This window comes from Molossus molossus, unplaced genomic scaffold (assembly GCF_014108415.1).
Source record: "Molossus molossus isolate mMolMol1 unplaced genomic scaffold, mMolMol1.p scaffold_m16_p_3, whole genome shotgun sequence".
Classification (NCBI taxonomy): Eukaryota; Metazoa; Chordata; class Mammalia; order Chiroptera; family Molossidae; genus Molossus; species Molossus molossus.
The window spans coordinates 81,091,425-81,110,673 of NW_023425366.1; the positions used below are offsets into that span (position 1 = coordinate 81,091,425).

At 39.9% G+C, this 19,249-nt stretch overlaps 1 protein-coding gene across 2 annotated transcripts; it reads left to right on the plus strand.

The window, feature by feature from the left end:
- The first annotated feature begins 10,049 nt into the window (after nucleotides 1–10,049).
- SRP19 (signal recognition particle 19) lies at nucleotides 10,050–18,055 on the plus strand. Of its 2 annotated transcripts, none has more exons than XM_036278545.1 (5): nucleotides 10,050–10,250; nucleotides 11,006–11,081; nucleotides 14,525–14,596; nucleotides 14,691–14,802; nucleotides 17,521–18,055. In XM_036278545.1, the coding sequence occupies exons 1-5, from the start codon at nucleotides 10,132–10,134 to the stop codon at nucleotides 17,652–17,654; spliced, it is 513 nt and encodes a 170-aa protein (XP_036134438.1). In that variant the 5' UTR covers nucleotides 10,050–10,131; the 3' UTR covers nucleotides 17,655–18,055. The 2 variants fall into 2 exon arrangements, with proteins under 2 accessions (XP_036134438.1, XP_036134439.1); XM_036278546.1 differs by lacking the exon at nucleotides 10,050–10,250 and adding an exon at nucleotides 10,324–10,496.
- The last annotated feature ends 1,194 nt before the right edge of the window (nucleotides 18,056–19,249 follow it).

Sequence of the window (19,249 nt, forward strand, 5' to 3'; positions counted from 1 at the left end):
TTCTTGAAATTAAGTGATTGTTATTATTTTTTAATTAAAAATACTCATAATGTATACTAATAAAGGTGACCATTGACTATAAAGCAACATTAGTGAAAAATAACTATTCAGAACAATGTCAGACATTACCTGCTCCACCTATACCACCTTTGGAATCCAAACAGCCTCTCTAATTGGTCACTGAACCACATACCCAGTCTTACCCCTGACATGGGAGAGACTCATTAACTGACCAGTGACCAAATACTTGTACGGTCTGGTTTAAAAAAAGATTGGGTCAATTATTTTGAAGTAAGAGTCACAAAGGAAATTTCTGGTTGGTGGTTGAGGGCTGGAACTCAAAGATCTTACAGAGTTATTATGTATGATTGGCATCATGAAGCTAAAACTAAAGGTAAACCATCCAGTAGAGAAAGAAGGGTACAGATATGGGAGGGAAGCAGAGAGCAAGTGAAAGATGAGATTCACTAGCTCCTGGTGTTACCCCAGTTCCTGCCACGTCTGAGACCTAGTTCTACTTTTGCTTGTATTTGGGGGCATTTGTAAACTTCTAAACCCACTGTGTTCCTGAAGTAACTTTGAACTAACAAAACCACATTTAGACACATCTTAGTTAATTTCAAAAATAAGAGAAAACTTTCTAAGAACATCCGTGGGGAGAGAGGAATAGGTTGCCTCCCCCCCCCCCCCGAAAAAGGGGGGTTTGGCATCAAATTTCCTCTATAATGCTAAATAATCTCCCCCCCCAAAGGAAAAATATATACAGCATTTGGAAGTGAATAGAAATATTACCTAAGAATTCTGAAACCAGCCAAACTACCATTTAATTTATCTGAAATATTATGCAGAATTTGTATTACGGTTATCAACAAGACCTTCTCTAGAAGACCAAATATGTTCGCTCATTTAAAGAATATCAGATAGTTCACAGGATTTGTATATGGGCCAGAAAAGCGTTCTTGGAAACTAGACAGTGGGAATAACCAAACCATTCTATAAGGCTGCTTTGGTCAAGATTCAGTTGCTGCTTCTAACCACCAGAACCTTCTGACACACCCTTGCCAAGCGAGAAGATATGTGGCATTTGCTTCCTCACATCACTCACTTCTGAAGTCTTTCTTGGGTGGACATGATTGGCAGAGGCTATGTCGCATGCCTGTGCTGGATTCATAAAACATAAATTCTCTAATGAAGAGCATTTCAAAAGCACTGGGCAACCAGAAACTATGACCTATTTCTACTCAGTATTCTGGCTGCCCAAGCAATTAAATAGAAAGGCATTAAGAAAACAATTGGAACAATAAAATTTCTTGAATAAATATGTGAATAATTGTGGTTAATCTGATAATAAATCTCAATGTGAATGTCCAAGTAACTAAAAAAAAACAAAAACAAAAAAACAACACTAAATTCTTAGTAATTTTAATAATCTTAAATTCAAAGTTATTCCAACCCAATCTGGGGAATAATATTTAGAAGGGAGGGAAGATGTAAAAGCATGCTAAATTTCTAATCTCCCTGATGCAGTGTTAAGAAATACTATTTTACTTTTAATTTAGAAAAATAGGTCATGGTTCCTGGTTGGCCAGTGCTTTTGAAATGCTCTTCATTGGAGAATTTATGTTTTATGAATCCAGCACAGGCATGCGACATAGCCTCTGCCAATCATGTCCACCCAAGCAAGGCTTCAGAAGTGAGCGGTGTGAGGACCAAGTGCCACGTATCTTCTTGCTTGGCAAGGGTGTCTCAGGAGGTTCTGGTGATTAGGGGCAGCAACGGAATCTTGACCAAGGCAGCCTTATAGAATGGTTTGGGTATTATTCCCACTGTCTAGTTTCTAAGAACAATTTTCTGGCCCATATACAAAACCTGTGAACTACCTAATACAAATTCAAAATTTTATCTTAGTAGTGACTCCAATGTTGAAATAAAACGCCCCATCCAAGTCACTAGCCAAAAGAGAACAATTAGGAATACTTGAACAAAATGTCAAAGAATGGAAAATGGCAGAGGAAGAATTATCCACACAAAGAAGCATGAAATGACAGAGTAATACCAAATAATGAGTGGATTAAACAGAGAGAGTAAAGTAACCACTCTCACCCTGGCCAGTCTGGCTCAGCAATTAGAACATCGGATCTCGGACCAAAGGAGTTGTAGGTTCAATTCCAGTCAAGGGCAGTACCTCTGATGTGGTTCAGTCCCTGGCCCTGGTCAGGGTCGTGCAGGAGGCAGCCAATCAATTTGTCTCGCTCACACTGATGTTTCTCTCTGTCCTACCCTCTCCCCCTCCCAGTCTATCTGAAGATAAATGGAAAAAATATTGGGTGACGATTATAAAAATAAAAAACCACTCTCAGATTGGAGTCAAGTTTTTTAAAAAATCCTCCAATGATTAACAAAAGACATACTTAAAATGATCCAGAATGGATAAAACTAAAAGTACAAGTACACCTGCACAAGCAAATGCAAAGAAAGCGGTGATGGCAAATTTATTTCAGACAAAGTATTCTGGATAAAAAACAAACAGAATGAAAAGAAAATGAACATCAGTTATGATGCTCTCTTTAAATGTCAAATTATATAGCATCAAATGTATGAAACAAAATACCAAAATTGACAAAAAATCATGGAACCAGTGGCTATATTTGGAGATGGGGCCTCTAGAGTACTAAGGTAAAATGAGACTATGAGAGTTAGGGCCTAACACATAGCAATATACAGATCATGTATCATAGAAATGTACACTTGAAACATGTGATCTTATTAACCAAAGTCACCTCAATAAACTTAATTTAAAAAATAAAGAATGAGGAGCTGCCCTGACAGGTTTGGCTCAGCAGTTAGAGCGTTGGCATGCGGACCAAAAAGTCACGGGTTTGATTCTGGTGAGAGGCACGTTGCGGTTCGGTCCTCGTTGTGGTTCAGTCCCCAGCCCTGGTTGGAGTCATGTGGGAGGCAACCAATCGATACGTCTCTCTCACATCGATATCTCCCCGCCACCCCTCTATCTGAAGATAAATGGAAATATATCCTCAGGTGAGGATTTAAAAAAAAAGAGCTAATCTGACAGGATCATGTCCTTATTAGAAAAGATTTCAGCCTGGCCAGTGTGTCTCAGTGGTTGAGATTGGACCCATGCACCAAGAGGTCACCAGGTCGATTCCCAGTCAGGGCACGTGCCCAGGTTGTGGGCCCGATCCCCAGTAAGGGGCATGCAGGAGGCGGCCAGTCGATGTTCTCTGTCATCGATGTTTACCTCCCTCTCCCTTCCTCTCTCTCTCTCTAAAATCAATAAAGAAAAAAAAATTGTAAATGAAAAGATTTAAGAGCGAGTTATCTCTCTCCCCTCTCCAACCCCAACTTACACACAAAGAAGAGGTCATGTGAGCACACAGCAAGAAAATTGTAGCCTGAAAGCCAAAAGAAGGGACTTCAGAATGAAACCTACCTTAATGGATCTTTGATCTTGGATTTCCCTGCCTCCAGCACTGTGAAAAATACATTTCTGTTTAAGCAAAAAAAAAAAAATTATTTAAAACCACAACTTCATTCTAAAAGAGTGGATCTTGAAGGTTCCCAGGAGGTCCTTTAAGGCATTGATGGTTTTGGGATCTAAATAGCTCAGCCTGGAGTTTAGGCGAAAGGGAGATTAAAGAAAATTGCATTGGTTTGCTTAAGAGAGGCAAGAAATTAGGGTTCTTGGGGTATTCCAGGAATGGAGGGCCGAGAAGCAGAGAGAGGGAAGGACAAGGGGAACGAGGAGGCTGCAAAACGGTGAGAAGTCAAGGTCCTGTGTCCGGTGGCATGGCCAGTAAAATCCCTAGTGATGCACTGGCTGAAATTGTTGTGAAACAGACACACACTTCTTCAGTTGGAACCATCAGTTCTTTGCAAAATCTCTGTTTAATATCAGTGTATTCACTGGTTTTTAATTTTCAGAATCTTTTCTTAACTGTTACAATTAGCTTCACTATCACATCAATTGTTTAAATCTAAGTGTATATTAGATTTAAGTGTTCTCCACTGTTTCCTCTGTTTTACAAGCCTTTAGTTCTTCATGTTGTTATAATTTGGCTTAGCTGGAGTATGTCCTCAAAAAGTATTTAATTTTTTTTCAGAAAAGATAAGTCGGGGATATACTGTCTAAATCCCTGCTTCTTTGAAATTGTTTTGTTTGCCTTCACACAAAGTATAATTTGGATCACAACTCTAGTCACAATTCTTTTTTCCTCAAAACTCTTAACTTCTAGTGTTTATTGTGGCCCAGAAGTTAAAATATCAGTGTGACTTTTTTCTATTAGAGCTAACTTTTATTCCTTACCTTGGTGTTTGCAGGATTTTGTTTTTATCCTTGAAGTCAAGAAATTCTACTGGCACGAGTCCTGCTGTGTCTTTTCCCCACAACCCTGTCTTTTTATACTGAATCTTTTCAATCTTGAGTTTCAACACAGTAAATGTTCTCATGTTATTGCTGCTCCTCCATCACTTCCTTTCCTTTGCTTTGCAGGATCAGAAACCAAGCCATAATATAAAGAGTTTGGAGTGGATGCCAAGTACAAATCAACCAGAAACACCAAAATGACGCTGTCCATCAGAAACCAGCCAGAATCTTGGCGGGGAATATACTGTCAGGAGTTCTTGATATCCTGAAGTTGCACTTCCTCCAGAAGTGGGAAGAACACCTGTCCTCCAGTTTAGTATTAAATCTTCTGTAAAAGTATTGAAGCAGTACTGCTTGAGTCAAACACCTTACAGCACTTTTCATGAAAGAGTCTCATTAAATCAAATTTTACTTAGCATCTCCCCTCCCACCCCAAGACACAGACATGAATCTAACAGAGGCTGTGTATGGAATGTAGAGAAATCTTAGTCATAAACATGTTGCACTCTAAATTTTCTTCCTGAGAGTGGAAGCTCTGTCATTAGATCAAGTAGTTATCCTAGGGTAAATTCTCAGTCTTCTGTAGAAATTGACTTTCAACAGTATGGTAGATCATATGCCCAAAGAAGGTACAGTATCTCCCATCCCACATGCTTTTTCAATATGAGCTGGCCCTATGGCTACTTAGACCAATAGCACGTGGAGGAAGTGATAAGATCAGGTATTAAAAAGACCTGGCAGCTTCCACATTGCAAACTACAAGAAGCCAACCACCACTTAAGAAGTTCTGAAATTACCATGCTGTGTGGAAGCTGTTAAAGAAAACATTCTAAAAACAGACGCATAGTTACAGAGAACAAACTGAGGGTGGCTAGATGGGAGAGGGTTGAAGGCCTGGGTGAAAAGGTAAAGAGATTAAGAAGTACAGATTGGTAGCTACAAAATGGTCATGAGGATGTAAAGTACAGCATAGGATATATAGTCAATAGTACTTTAATAACTATGGATGGTGCCAGGTGGGCACTAGAATTATTGGGGGTATCATTGTAAATTGTATAAATGTCTAACCACTATGCTATACACCTGAAACTAATAGAAAATAATATTGAATGTCAACTGTAATTGAAAAATAATAAAAACCAATAAAATTATATACTTTAAAAAGTGAAATGTTATTCTGACATTTGTTAAATAGTAAGGAAGACTTTTGTTAAATAGTAAGGGATATTGCAATAGGGGGAAGGGGCTCACCTCTGAATGTAGCAAAGACAGCTTAAGATTTATAATGAAAGAGCAGAGTGAGGAGATCAGCGCATGGAAAATTACTAAGAGGGGACATCTGGGGTATGGGGATTCTTGTTAAACTGATCTAACAGGATTCTTGTTGAAGGCAGGCCAAGGATTTATACAGACGATCCCCAATTTACGATGGTTCAACTTAATGATTTTTGACTTTGCAATAATGAGAAAGCAATATACACAATAAGTTATACGAGATATTTAACGCTTTATAAAATAGGCTCTTTGTTAGATGATTTTGCCCAACTGTAGTCTAATATAAGTGTTCTGAGCATGTTTAAGGTAGGCTAGGCTAAGCTATGATGTCCAGTAGATTAGGTGTATTGAATGCATTTCCTACTTCTGATACTTTCAACTTATGACAGGTTTGTCAGGAAGTAACCCCATTGTAAGTCAAGGAGTATATGTACATCAGAAATGTGGGGCATGAGGAATTTGATCATATTATGAGAGTGATCAGATATCAAGAGTAGAAAGACTCTTGCTAAACTTGGTATGATGTTAAACATGTCAACTTGACGGGACTAAGGAGTACCCAGAGAGCTGGAAAACATGGCTTCTGGCTGTGTCTGTGAAGGTGTTTCTGGAAGAGATTAGCAAAGTGAACCAGGAGAGAATGAGTAAAGATCTTCTCTCACCAACGTGGGCAGGCATCACCCAATTCACTGAGGACCCAAATATAACAAAAGGGCAGAGGACGGGTGAATTCTCTCTTTTTTTTTTTTTCCTCACCCGAGGACATTTTTCCATTTTTTTGTTCAGATGGAGCGGGAGGGAGAGAGAGGAACAGAGAGAGAGAGAAACTTCGATGTGAAGGGACACACTGAGTGGCTGCCACCCACACGACCAACCAGGGCCGGGGACAAACTGCAACCGAGGTACGCGCCCTTAGCGGGAACCGAACCCGGGTCTCTCGGGACCACAGGCCGACGCTCTAACCGCTGAGCCAAACCGGCCAGGGTGAATTCTCTCTTTTTGATTTGGGACAGCCATCTGCAGCCTTAAACTGGGAATTATGCCATGAGTTTTCAGGCCTTTGGACTTACTGAATTATATCACTGGCTTTCCTGGTTCTCTAACTTACAGATAGCATATTGTGGCATATCTCAGCCTCCATAATGGCATGAGCCAATTCCTATAATAAACTCCTCTTACATATCCTATTGGCTCTCTCAAGAACCCGAATACATTTAACTTAGTAGAATTCTTGCTAAAACTAGGCTAGGCAGACTGAGGATGGAACAAGGGCCAAAGTCAAGGCCTAGTCAAAATGAGGACTCGGAGGAGCCTGTCTAAAGTTTGGTCAAGGAGAGAGACTTTGTCAAAGTTCAAGCTAGCCATATGGAGAGGCTGCACCACAGGGAGAGGGAGGTGCCTGGCCATCCCAGCTAAGGCAGAGACATAGGAAGGAAGAAGTCACGTTGAATGTCCTAGCTCCAGCAGATGCCACATAGAAAAGGGGTAAACTGTCCTGCTGAGCCCTACCCAAACTGCAGTTTTGTGAACAAATAAATGGTGGTTGTTTTGTTACATAGTAATAGACAAGTGAAATAGGTAGACAATTCCATTAGTTAATCAAATACACCCAGGCATGCCTGAATTCTTGATTGATTCAACTCATGCCCAGGCTGGGATGGTCCTGCTATAACTGTATGCATGTCAGTCTCACTCTTTAGACTTACTTGGAACTTGAGCAAGAGTTATTCTATTATCTGTATCTGCATCCCTAGCACCTCTCAGAGTATCTGACACATAATACCTTCTCAATATATTCTTATTGGATGGTTTAAAGGCCAGTGAGTGATCTGTAGCACAGATATTACCTAATTTGCCAATTCCTTCCCCTTATCACTTTTCTTGTCAAAACTCACAAGTCATTTTACTTACATATCCAGCACCCTCCTCCCACCAACACACACATATACATCACATCTCTTTTTTACCCTCTTTCCTCCTCCTCCTCCTGCTTTCAATTCTTACTCAATATCTTAGGAAAATTTCTCTTGCCCACCTCGATCTTCTCTTTTCACCTTTATGAACCCCACCCCTACCCAACAGCCTCAACCAAGGTTGATAAGTTGAATTTAGTGGCACGAGGAGAAGGAAGACAGTTTGATAAAACTTAGATTTAAAAACAAGTATCATTGCCTGGCTGGTGTGGCTCAATGGTTGAATGTCAACCTGTGCACCAAGAGGTTGCTAGTTTGATTCTGGGTCAGGGCACATGACCAGGTTGTCGGCCAAATCCCCAGTGGGGGGCATGCAGGAGGCCGCCAGTAGATGTTCTCGCTCATTGATGTTTCTATCTATCTCTCTCTCCCTCTCCCTTCCTCTTTCTCTAAAATTAATAAAGAAAAAAAATTAGCCCTGGCCGGTTTGGCTCAGCGGTTAGAGCGTCGGCCTGCGGTCCTGAGAGAACCGGGTTAGGTTCCCGCTAAGGGCGCATACCTCGGTTGCAGTTTGTCCCTGGCCCTGGTCGGCTGTGCGGGTGGCAGCCACTCGATGTGTTCCTTTCACATCGATGTTTCTCTCTCTCTCTCTCTCTGTTCCTCTCTCTCCCTCCCACTCTACCTGAACAAAAAAATGGAAAAATGTCCTCGGGTGAGGATAAAAAAAAAAAAATTAAAAAACAAATGCCATTGATTTCCAAAGCCCTTTCATCATGTCCACAATTTTCCAAGTCCAGTTTTAGCCTCCTTTAATTCAACCTGCTTTTTCACAAGCATAAGCATGTTTTAATTAATTAATTAATTAATTAATTTTTTATTATTTTTTAATCTTCACCCGAGGATATTTTTCCATTTTTGTTCAGAGAGAGTGGGAGGGAGGGAGAGAGAGGGAGAAAGAGAGAAACATCGATGTGAGAGAGACACATCAACCAGTTGCCTCCCACACGACCCCGACCAGGGCCAGGGATGAATCACAATCAAGGTACATGCCCTTGACTGGAATCAAACCCGAGACTCATTGGTCTGCAGGCCAGCGCTCTAACCACTGAGAAAAACTGGCTAGGGCAAGCATAAGCATTTTAAAACTTTACATTTGGTTACTGTTTCTTTAACCATCAGTGTGGTCACGACATTTCTGTCTCCCAACCCACCCACCCCCTTTTTTGTATTTGTACACTACTTCAACAGTGGTGTGAAGTTAAATAGGAGTTATGAATCTAGCCAAGAATAGCACTCTAAAGTAATTAGCTCCATTATTAAATCAGTGTGTATGAACCAGAAAATGTATCCAATTTAAAAATTGGTCTTTTTATCTTCAATTACTTACATGGCTCTAAGAAAACAACTCCATGGTAACTAGGCTATTACATACATTAAACCTCAGACTACCTTGTTCACTTCACGCGTTTCTCATATGTGTATACAAGGTGTTGACATTCTGAAAAGTATTTGAATTTCCGTGATGCAACTAAACTATGAAAGCAGAGTCCTAAAACAATTACACTGTTTTTTAAAGTTTGGGTTCATTTCATCCCTAAATGTTTTTTTGTTTTGTTTTGTTTCATTTGGTCATTGCATGAAACTCTTTTTTACAGGAATCACATATACCTTACAAAGAAATAATATTTATTTGTTTACATTAGCACCAAACTAATCAGGTACTAATAAACTACAAGAAGAACGAAAGACAGCATTTAGGGCATGGAGAAAAGCCAGAGGCTTCCAGTGAGACAGATAGATGAGCAGCTATCATTAGCGTGAATGGGCAAATTACCTAAACTCAGTGGTCCTAAGCTTTGTTGGGATTTTTATTTGTTTAGTTTGTTTCTTACATCTGTAAAAGATATTATTTATCTTCCTTTGCCCGGCTTTTAATAAACCACCTTTGAGGTGTGGAATAAACAGCAGCTTCTAAAATAGAAATGCTGTGTTTGGTTAAAGAACGGAAATGCCGAAACAGTGCTTTGCAATTAACCTAAGGTATAAAAAAATATAGTGAATTTTATGTAGAAGATGATCTTCAGAAGTCTAAAAAGTCAAATTCTAACATTTAAACGGCACACCGAAAAACGTGCCAGTACTTTTGCTAGTGCCACCACTATAAAAATCCATTTTGGCAAGTTGAAAGCAAAATGCTAGGCCCAGAAGCGGATAAAGAAAAAACATAAAGGGGTATTTTCTTGCCTGCTCCAACAACCTGCTTCGAACTACACAGATTACCCGCAGTGTAGAGCCCTCGTCTATTGGTGAGAGTAGCTAGCATCCTCCAAACTCGATGTGAAAATCCAATGTAGCGACGGCGCATGCGCCCAGGACGTCGCGTTTTGACAGCAGAAGGGAAAGAATTAGCAGCTTTCGTGAATGCTATCGCGAGAAGATAGAGCCAAACGCCACGTAAGAAACTAGAGAGACGGACGCCGAGCGACAAGTGCTAGAACGAACGGACAGTGAAAAGCCCTGGACGCGTAGGCGTTCCAGAGGGCAGGACTTCCTCCGGAAATGGGGAGGTCTGGGAAACCCGAGCCGAGTTCCGGTGGGCTTTCCGGCGTGGTTTCACCCGAGTGGGCCCGGGTGGAGATGGCCTGCGCCGCGGCGCGATCCCCGGCGGACCAGGACAGGTGGGTCCTGAGGGAGGGAGGGCCTTGCTGCGAGCCCACGGGTGTTGCGCCGCTTTCCCAGCCCCGAGACAGTCTCGCCGGTGAAGCTCCGCCGCCCCGGGCGCTCGTTTCTCCTGGAGGCGCCCAGCTCCAGGCTCTTCTCGGAGTCTCTGAAGCTCCGACTTTAGGTAGCCCACTGTTTACCTGTCGTGACACAAAGGACTTTGGGTGCTACGTGGACATGGCATTAAGTAACAGAATCACAAAGTGAGAACTCTTTTTTTTTTCTTTATTGATTTTTATCTTTTTTTAGAGAGGAAGGGAGAGGGAGAGAGAGAGAAACATCCATGAGCGAGGACATCAGTTGGCCGCCTCCTGCACGCCCCCCAAGCACTCCTGGTTTTTTCTGTGATGTTCGGGAAGGCGCGTTGGGGCCCTTTAAAGCTTCTACTGCCTCTGGCGCCGTACGTGCTGCATCCGGGACGGGGCCCACCCCGGGAACTTGTAACAGGCAGCTGTATCTGACTGAACAGTTACGACGTCGTGTCTGTTTTTTTAAGTATTCTCTAGCAAGTGATGTGTGTTCCGTTAAGGTAGTGAGTTCAAGTTTCCTTTTTAAGTTAAGAAAAAATGTGGGAGTTACGGTATAGGTGTAGCGGTAGTTGCGATAATGATGAATGAATGAATGAATGAATGAATGAATGAATGAATGAATGAATGAGTGAAGTTTTGGAAATACTGCTCTGGTGATACCAGCTGTGCTTCTTCTGTGGCAGGTTTATCTGTATATATCCTGCCTATTTAAATAACAAGAAGACCATCGCGGAGGGCAGGCGAATCCCCATAAGTAAGGTAAGCAGGCGGGCTCCTTGGTCCTCGAGGGGAGGTTTAGTTAGAGCCAGGAAGGCTTCTTTTACTTCACTGCATTTGGAGATAGGGGACTGAGGAGAACAGTAGCCACGAATTGGGTGCTTTCCTTAATAAGGGGGAAACCAGAAAGGCACTAAGCCATAGCCAAGGAATTTTTTAAAAAATATTTTTTCCTTTATTGATTTTAGAGAGAGAGGAGCGGAGATGTAACATCGATTGGCTGCCTCCTGCATGCCCCCCACTGAGGATCAGGCCCACAACCTGAGCCTGTGTCCTGACCAGGAACTGAACCTGTGACCTCTTGATGCATGGGGTCGATGCTCAACCACTGAGCCACACTGGCCGGACAGCCCAAGGAATTTTTTATTTTATTTTTTATCCTTACTCAAGGACATTTTCCATTTTTTGTTCAGACGGAGTGGGAGGGAGAGAGAGAAATAGAGAAAAACATCGATGTGAAAGGGACACATCGAGTGGCTGCCTCCCGCACAATCCAGCCAGGACTGGGGACAAACTGCAACCGAGGTACGTGCCCTTAGTGGGAACTGAACCCATGTCTCTGGACCGCAGGCCGACGCTCTAACTGCTGAGCCAAACCGGCCAGGGCCCAAGGAATTTTTTTAAGTGATTCAACCTGTATTTGAAAGAGGAGTAGGGGAGGGTTGTAAAATTTGCACAGTTTTTATTTAAACCAAAGTTATGACAATCATACCATTTGTGAAGGAAACCAAAATTATGTCACTGTACAATGCAATGTCCACAATGCAGTTCAGTTTTTATTTTTTTTATTTTTTATTTATTTATTTTTTAATCCTCACCCGAGGATATTTTTCCATTTTTTGTACAGATAGAGTGGGAGGGAGAGAGAGAGAGAAACATCGATGTGAAGGGACACATCGAGTGGCTGCCACCCGCACAACCGACCAGGGCCGGGGACAAACTGCAACCGAGGTACGTGCCCTTAGCGGGAACCGAACCCGGGTCTCTCCGGACCGCAGGCCGGCGCTCTAACCGCTGAGCCAAACTGGCCAGGGCGCAGTTCAGTTTTTAAAGAAAATTTAGACATGAGTTTTATTTGTTTTTTTATGTTTTATTTATTTATTTTTATCCTCTCCGGAGGATATTTTTTTCCATTTTTTGTTCAGATAGAGTGGGAAGGAGAGAGAGAGAGAGAAACATCGACGTGAAAGGGACACATCGAGTGGTTGCCACCCGCATGACCCAACCAGGGCCGGGTACAAACTGCAACTGAGGTACGTGCCCTTAGCGTGAACCGAACTCAAGTCTCTCTGGACCACAGTCTGACGCTCTAACCACCGAGCCAAACTGGCCAGGACTCTTTTTTATGTTTTAGATAGAGTGGAAGAGATGGAGGTGGGAGAGAGAGAGAGAGAGAGAGAGAGAGAAACATTGATGTGAGAGAGACACATTGATTGATTGGTTGCCTCCTGCACGACCCTAGCTGGGGCTGGGGATCAGATACCTGTAACACAGGTAGGTGCCCTTGATGGAGAATCAAACCTGTGACCCTTTGCTCTGCGGCCAAAGCTCTAACTAACTGCTGAGCTAAACTGGCCAGGGCAGACGTGGAGTTCTGTAGTTTTATATCAGCTACCTTTTATTTTTTTGAGATGGGTAAAGTTACTTTAGAAACTACTTGGCATGCCCTGGCCAGTTTGGCTCAGCGGTTAGAACGTCAGCCTACAGACCAGAGAAACCCGGTACGGTTTTCGCTAAGGGCAAGTGCCTCAGTTACAGTTCATCCCTGCCTGATTGGGGTCGTGTGGGTGGCAGCCAGTCGATATGGCTCTCTGATATCGATGTTTCTCTCTGTCTCTTCCTCCCCCTCTCCCTCCTGCTCTATCTGAAGATAAATGCAACAATGTCCTCAGGTGAGGATTTAAAAAAAAAAAAGTTACTTGGCATTAGCAAAGTGTTTAATGTCAAGTGAAGGGCTCTTGTTGATGCCTTTTATTTTCAAAATTGATGGTGTCATTTTGTATTTTTTAAGAATTACATTTTGTAATCTAACAACAGATTTAAAGTAATTTGGTCTGAAGCATTGAATTTATTATTTTATATCTTCCATTTTTGCTTAAATGTGTAAAGGAAAGTCTGTTTTGCTACCCTAAGATAAAAGAGAAGACACCAGAGAGAGCACTGGTTCAGAGTGTTGCTTGACTCAAACCACTGTAACAGAGGCCTGTAGTGGCAAGCTCTCTGATAATTTGGAGAATAACTAATTTTTTTGAACTTTAATGATATATATATAGCATACAAACAAAAATCTTAAATATCTCTCTGAATTTTCACAAAATGAGTACACATGGGTAACCAGCACCCTAATTTAAGAAAAGAAAAGCACCCAGGAATATTCCTCTATGTCCCTTCTCAGTCACTGTTCTCTCCACATGTACTCATATACAAGAATAACCACTCTGACTTTATCACCATAGATTACTTTTTCTTGTTTTTGAATTTTATTTAAATGGCATCATACACCCTGTACTTTTGCATCTGTTTTTTGTTTTTTTTTTTTTTTTCACCAAACTTGAAGCTAATGAGAATTACCCACATTTTTGAGTGAAGTTTAATTCTCATTGTTTTGAAATACTGTTTCTCAATAGCAACACCATTGACATTTTGAGCCAGACAAAGTCTTTGTTGTGGAGGTTGGCCTGTGCATTTTAGGTTATTTAGCAGCATTCATGCTAGAGACCCACTAGATGCCATTGCCCTATGCCACCGTAGTTGTGACAATCAAAAATGTCTCCAAGCATTGCCTAATGTTGGTTAGGGGAGCAAAACTGCCTTGATGAAAACCACTGCTATATAATATTGTATTGTATGAGAAAACCACAGTCCAGTCTACTGTTGACAGATAACTGGGTTCTTTCTAGTTTGGGGCTATTGTAAATAGGGCTGTTGTGAACATTCTTCAGTTTGTCCTTAGTGAACCCATTTTTGCATTTTTCTTGAATATATACATAGAAGTGCAATTTCAGGGCCATAATGAATGCATACGTTTGGCTTTAGTTGATGCTACCAAACAATTTTCTCAAGTGGTTTTTATCTGTAATAGTTTTTTAACCAGTATTTATTGCGTACTTAGTATATTCCAAGTATTATGCCAGATGCTGGGGAATATACTGATAAACAAAATAGTTCTTAACACTTCTGAAGTTTATGTTCTGTTGGAAGGGGTATGGATACACAAGTATGAATCGGTATTATTCCTAGGAATTTTTAAATTTTATTTAAAAAATTACAATGGACACAACTGTACCTAATAGAAAAAGAAACCTAGGGTTTAGTACATGTTTTGATCATGGTATTTGAAATAATTTACACAACAATATTGCAGTATCCACTTAAAGCTAAGTTGTTTAGTGTTTGTTTAGTGTTTTGTTTTTTTAATTGTTCAGGCTGTTGAAAATCCTACAGCTACAGAGATTCAAGATGTGTGCACAGCAGTTGGACTTAATGCATTTCTTGAGGTATGATGTGGTTCTTTCTTCATTATTTTCCATACTCATCTCATTGATATAATAACTTTCTTAAACAAAGCCTGTTGTTGTTTTCTTATGTTAGAAAAATAAAATGTACTCCAGAGAATGGAATCGTGATGCTCAGTACAGGGGCAGAGTCCGGGTCCAACTCAAACAGGAAGATGGCAGCCTCTGTCTTGTACAATTCCCATCACGTAAGCTTTTTTTAAACGAATGAATAAGGTTTGGGGATAGGTTACTCCTCTACACTGCAAAAAAGGTTCTGATCTTTTGAAAAGTAAAAATTGTGTTCTACAGATTAATTTAGAGAAAGGACTACCACTGATGGAGGAGTAAAAAGTGGTTCTAACCTTTTCCTTTTTTTTAAGCTGGCAAACTGATTATATGTTTTATTTTTTAATATATATATTTTTATTGATAGTATTACAGACGTCCCCCTTTCCCCTCTCTCCACTACCCCGCCCAGCCCCTATCCCACCCCAGGCCTTTACCACACTGTTGTCTGTGTCCATGGACTATATATATAAGTTCTTTGGTTAATCTCTTCCTGTGTCCCCACCTCCTCTAAGATATGTGTCTGTCTGATGCCTCCATGCCTCTGGACTTATTTTGTTCATTAGATTCCACAAATAAGTGAAATCATATGATATTTGCCTTTCTCTGACTGGCTTATTTCACTTACATAATACTCTCCAGGTCCATCCATGCTGTCTCAAAGGGTAAGAGATCCTTCCTTTCTATGGCTGTGTAAATGTACCACAGCTTATTTAGTTATTTATTTTAATGATTTTTTTTTTTTTTTTTTTAGAGGGAGATAGAAACATCAGTGTGAGAGAGGTACATGGATCGGCTGTCCCCTGCACAACCCCCACTAGGGACCACACCAGCCAGGCTACCACAGCATTTTTATTTACTCATCTACTGATGGGTACTTGGCTCTTTCCAGATCTTAGCTATTGTAAATAGTGCTGCTGTGAACATAGGGGTGCATAATTATTTCTGATTGGTGTTTTGATGTTCTTAGGATATATTCCTAGAAGTGGGATCGCTGAGTCAAGTGGCAGTTCCATTTTTAATTTTCTAAGGAAACAGTACTGTTTTCCATTGTAGCTGCACTGGTTCTAACTTTTTCAAAGAACTTATTTGATAATGTGATGAAACCTAGTTCCCTCTAAAAATACTGTTTTGTGAACATTTCATAAACCTCTGGAAGTCCATCATTGCTCCCATTTTAAGAGCATAAAATTATTAAATTGTCAGATGTTAATTGCCATTTCAGATCCTAGACATCCTAAGGTCTGCTTGTAATTTCTATCACTAATAAATCTAAAAAGCCATACTTAGTGATAAAAAACAAGACATATAAGACAGTAATTAACCTAATGGCAAGCAAGGCAAGGGGTGGAGTGTAGGGACAGGGGGGTCATGGTCAGAGAAAACCAGCATTATCCCAAGTGTTTTAATTCCTGTTTAAAAAAAAATTGCCCTGGCTGATTTGGCTCAGCAGTTAGAGCCTTGGCCTGCAGACCAGGGAGTCCCAGGTTTGATTCCAGCCAAGTGCACATATCTCGGTTGTGGTTCGTCCCCGGCCCCGGTTGGGGTCGTGCAGGTGGCAACCAATCGATGTGTCCCTCTCACGTCGATGTTTCTCTCTCTCCTCCCTCTCCTTCCCACTCTGTCTGAAGATAAATGTAAAATTATCCTTGGGTGAGAATTAAAAAAATTTTTTTTATTGGTGTGACACTGGTTTGCAAAATTATACAGGTTCAGGTGAACAATTCCACATCTCATCTGTACACTGTATTTTGTGTTTACCACCCCAGGTCAAGTGTCCTCCCATCACCATTTATCCCTTAGTGCTTTATTTTTTAAAAAACAACAATAACTAATCAAAACTGACATTGATATTTCAAAATATTAATTCTGGGTATTGGAAAGAGGATTATTTATTTACATGTTAATTACTTTCTGAATTTATTTCTAAAATATAAACTTTGTTTTTAAACTTATCTTTATTGTTGAATGTATTACAGATGTTCCTCCTTAATTTTAATTTTACATAATGGAGCTTTTTATTTTTTTGACACAATAATCCCAAACTGACAACTTGTTTTTACTTGAATTAAAATAGATTGGTTTCTGTATACTGAACTTATCAGGATTGGTAGATATTTCTAGAAACTTAAGATTCTGACAGATGAGTATATTCCATTGGTTTTTTTCCCCTTCTTTTTGATATCTTTCGATACTATCTCTTAAAAGACAAAACCAACACAAACTTTTGATCTAAAAATTATAGTTGAAAAGATGTTTTTTTCCTGTTTCCAGGAAGAAAATAGTTACAAAGTAAAAAGAAAAGCTGAGGGCCTGGTGTGTTGGGGTAAGGAAGGCAGCTATTGGGCTGGAGGAGGTGGTTGGTGCACAGAGCAGGGACAAATGTATTCATAAATCATCTGAGCATATGAGTAACATCTTTTGTAGCTTTATGACACTGGACTTTTGTTATAAGACCGAGGCTCTGTGTTTCCATAGCTTAAAAGTTATAATGATAAGCTGTTTCAAATTTGTTACATTTAGAAAAGTGCTCCTTTGATCTTCAAGTCAATTACTAGGACCAAGACCAAAATTTTTGTTTCACTCTTAGTGTTTTAAATTTTGATCGTGTTCATTTAAATATTTTAGCATTGATCGTGTTTATTTAAATATTCCAGCATTGTTCCCAGTACTTTTTTCCACCTAAGGCCCGCTCTTGACTGGTTATTGTCTTCAGAGTCATTTATTTTTTTCTCTGTAAATCCTTCTCATTTTCTTGATGTGGTGTGATGATTTCTTGAACTTTATGGTATTCGCGTTAATGACCTTTTATGTCTTATCTCTCAGATTATACACTAAGCCTAACTTCTGGTTCTTAGGTAAGTCAGTAATGTTGTATGCAGCGGAAATGATTCCTAAACTAAAAACAAGGACACAAAAAACAGGAGGTGGTGACCAAAGTCTTCAGCAAGGAGAGGGAAGTAAAAAAGGGAAAGGAAAGAAGAAGAAGTGACCTGGCAGTACAATCAAGTATGTGATACTACTGTAAAAGACATGAATGGAGGCTTCTGATTTGTATCTCAGAGAAACCGAAGCTTTTTGTTTGTATCATTTAACTGAACTATGAACATTTGTGCCTCCCAGCTTGAGCATCAGAGTTGACAATGAAATAAATTTACATCAGAAGTTTGCATCTAGCTCTTATGCAGTATAAAAGAAAATTTTTTTGCCTTTCAATGCAGAGTTTTTGTGGAAGAAAGAAGCTTATTTTTAAATGGACAATGGACTCTACCATAAGTTACTTGAAATCCTGTATCTGTCCTCTATGTAAACATGTTCAGATAAATGAGTTTAATAAGATTTGAAACACATTTTGTTCACCTTTTAAGTTAATGAAATAAAATTTAAAACTGACTGTGTAGCTTTTGCTTATGAACTAATCAATACCAGTAGAAGAGATAATTAAAAAGAATGAAATGGGTAGTGGAAGTTTAGTATGAGCCTAAACCTAGAAGAAAAAGTGGTTAAATTAACACTTTTTGGAGATCTGTGAACAGCCAGTCTATAGATCATATATTCTTTTTTTCTTTTTGAGCAAGAGAGAGAAACATCAATTGGCCCCTTCCATTATGCTCCCCCACTGGGGATCTAACCCGAAACCTTGTTATGTGTGCCCTGACCCGGAATCAACCTGCATGGCACAACACTCCAGCTGACTGAACCACCCAGCCAGGGCTAGATCATATTCTTTTAATGAGTTATTCTAATTGAATTATTCAATTACTAGTTTTTGGACATGAAAAATGCTGGAGTTTAAGTTTTAGATTTGCTTATTTTGTAGGCTTAAGAACATTGTTTTCACTGGAGTTCTAAAATTACCTATGCCTTAGCACCTTGAGATACATCTTTTTAAATAAATTAAATTGGATTGCCGATTCTAACTTTATTGTAAAGCTCTGTTTCTGAAAGTGGTAATTTTTTGTAAAATTTAAGAGAATCCTTATCTAGCCATATATTTCTGTCCATTGAGAATCTCTTGGGGAACTGCCTTCTTTAACTATAGACTTTTGGAAGGGCTATTAGTCATGCGCCACATAACTATTTCAGTCAGTACGACAGTAGTCCCATAAGATTGTAATGGAGCTGAAAAATTCGTATCACCTAGTGACATCGTAGCTATTATAAATTTGGTGCACCACGAGGCATTACTTGTGTTTGTGGTGATGCTGGTGTAAACACTTGTGCTGCCAGTCATATAAAAGTATTGCACATACAATTATGTACAGTACATAATACTTGATAATAACAAATGACTGTTACTGGTTTATGTATTTGCTATTCTGAACTTTTATTACTATTTTAGAGTGTACTCTGTACTTATAAAAAAAAAAGTTTGCTATAAAACCATATGCCATGTTATACCAGCAGCAGCCCCATACATTGTGTGCTTACTGTGTCTCTTGATTACATCATTTTCTCCTTTACTTGATTTCATTCATCTCGTGTTGTTTTATACATTTAGTGTAACCTAAGTGTTCATTGTTTATGAAGTCTACAGTAGTGTACAGTCCTGTCCTAGGCCTTCACATTTACTCACCACTTACTGAC

Excerpts from the sequence above, each read along its gene's own strand:
- SRP19 (XM_036278545.1), top strand. The coding sequence starts at position 10,132 with ATGGGGAGGTCTGGGAAACCCGAGCCGAGTTCCGGTGGGCTTTCCGGC. Across the intron at positions 10,251-11,005 it reads TCCCCGGCGGACCAGGACAG|GTTTATCTGTATATATCCTG; the intron begins GTGGGTCCTGAG and ends CTTCTGTGGCAG. Across the intron at positions 14,803-17,520 it reads TCTTGTACAATTCCCATCAC|GTAAGTCAGTAATGTTGTAT; the intron begins GTAAGCTTTTTT and ends TCTGGTTCTTAG.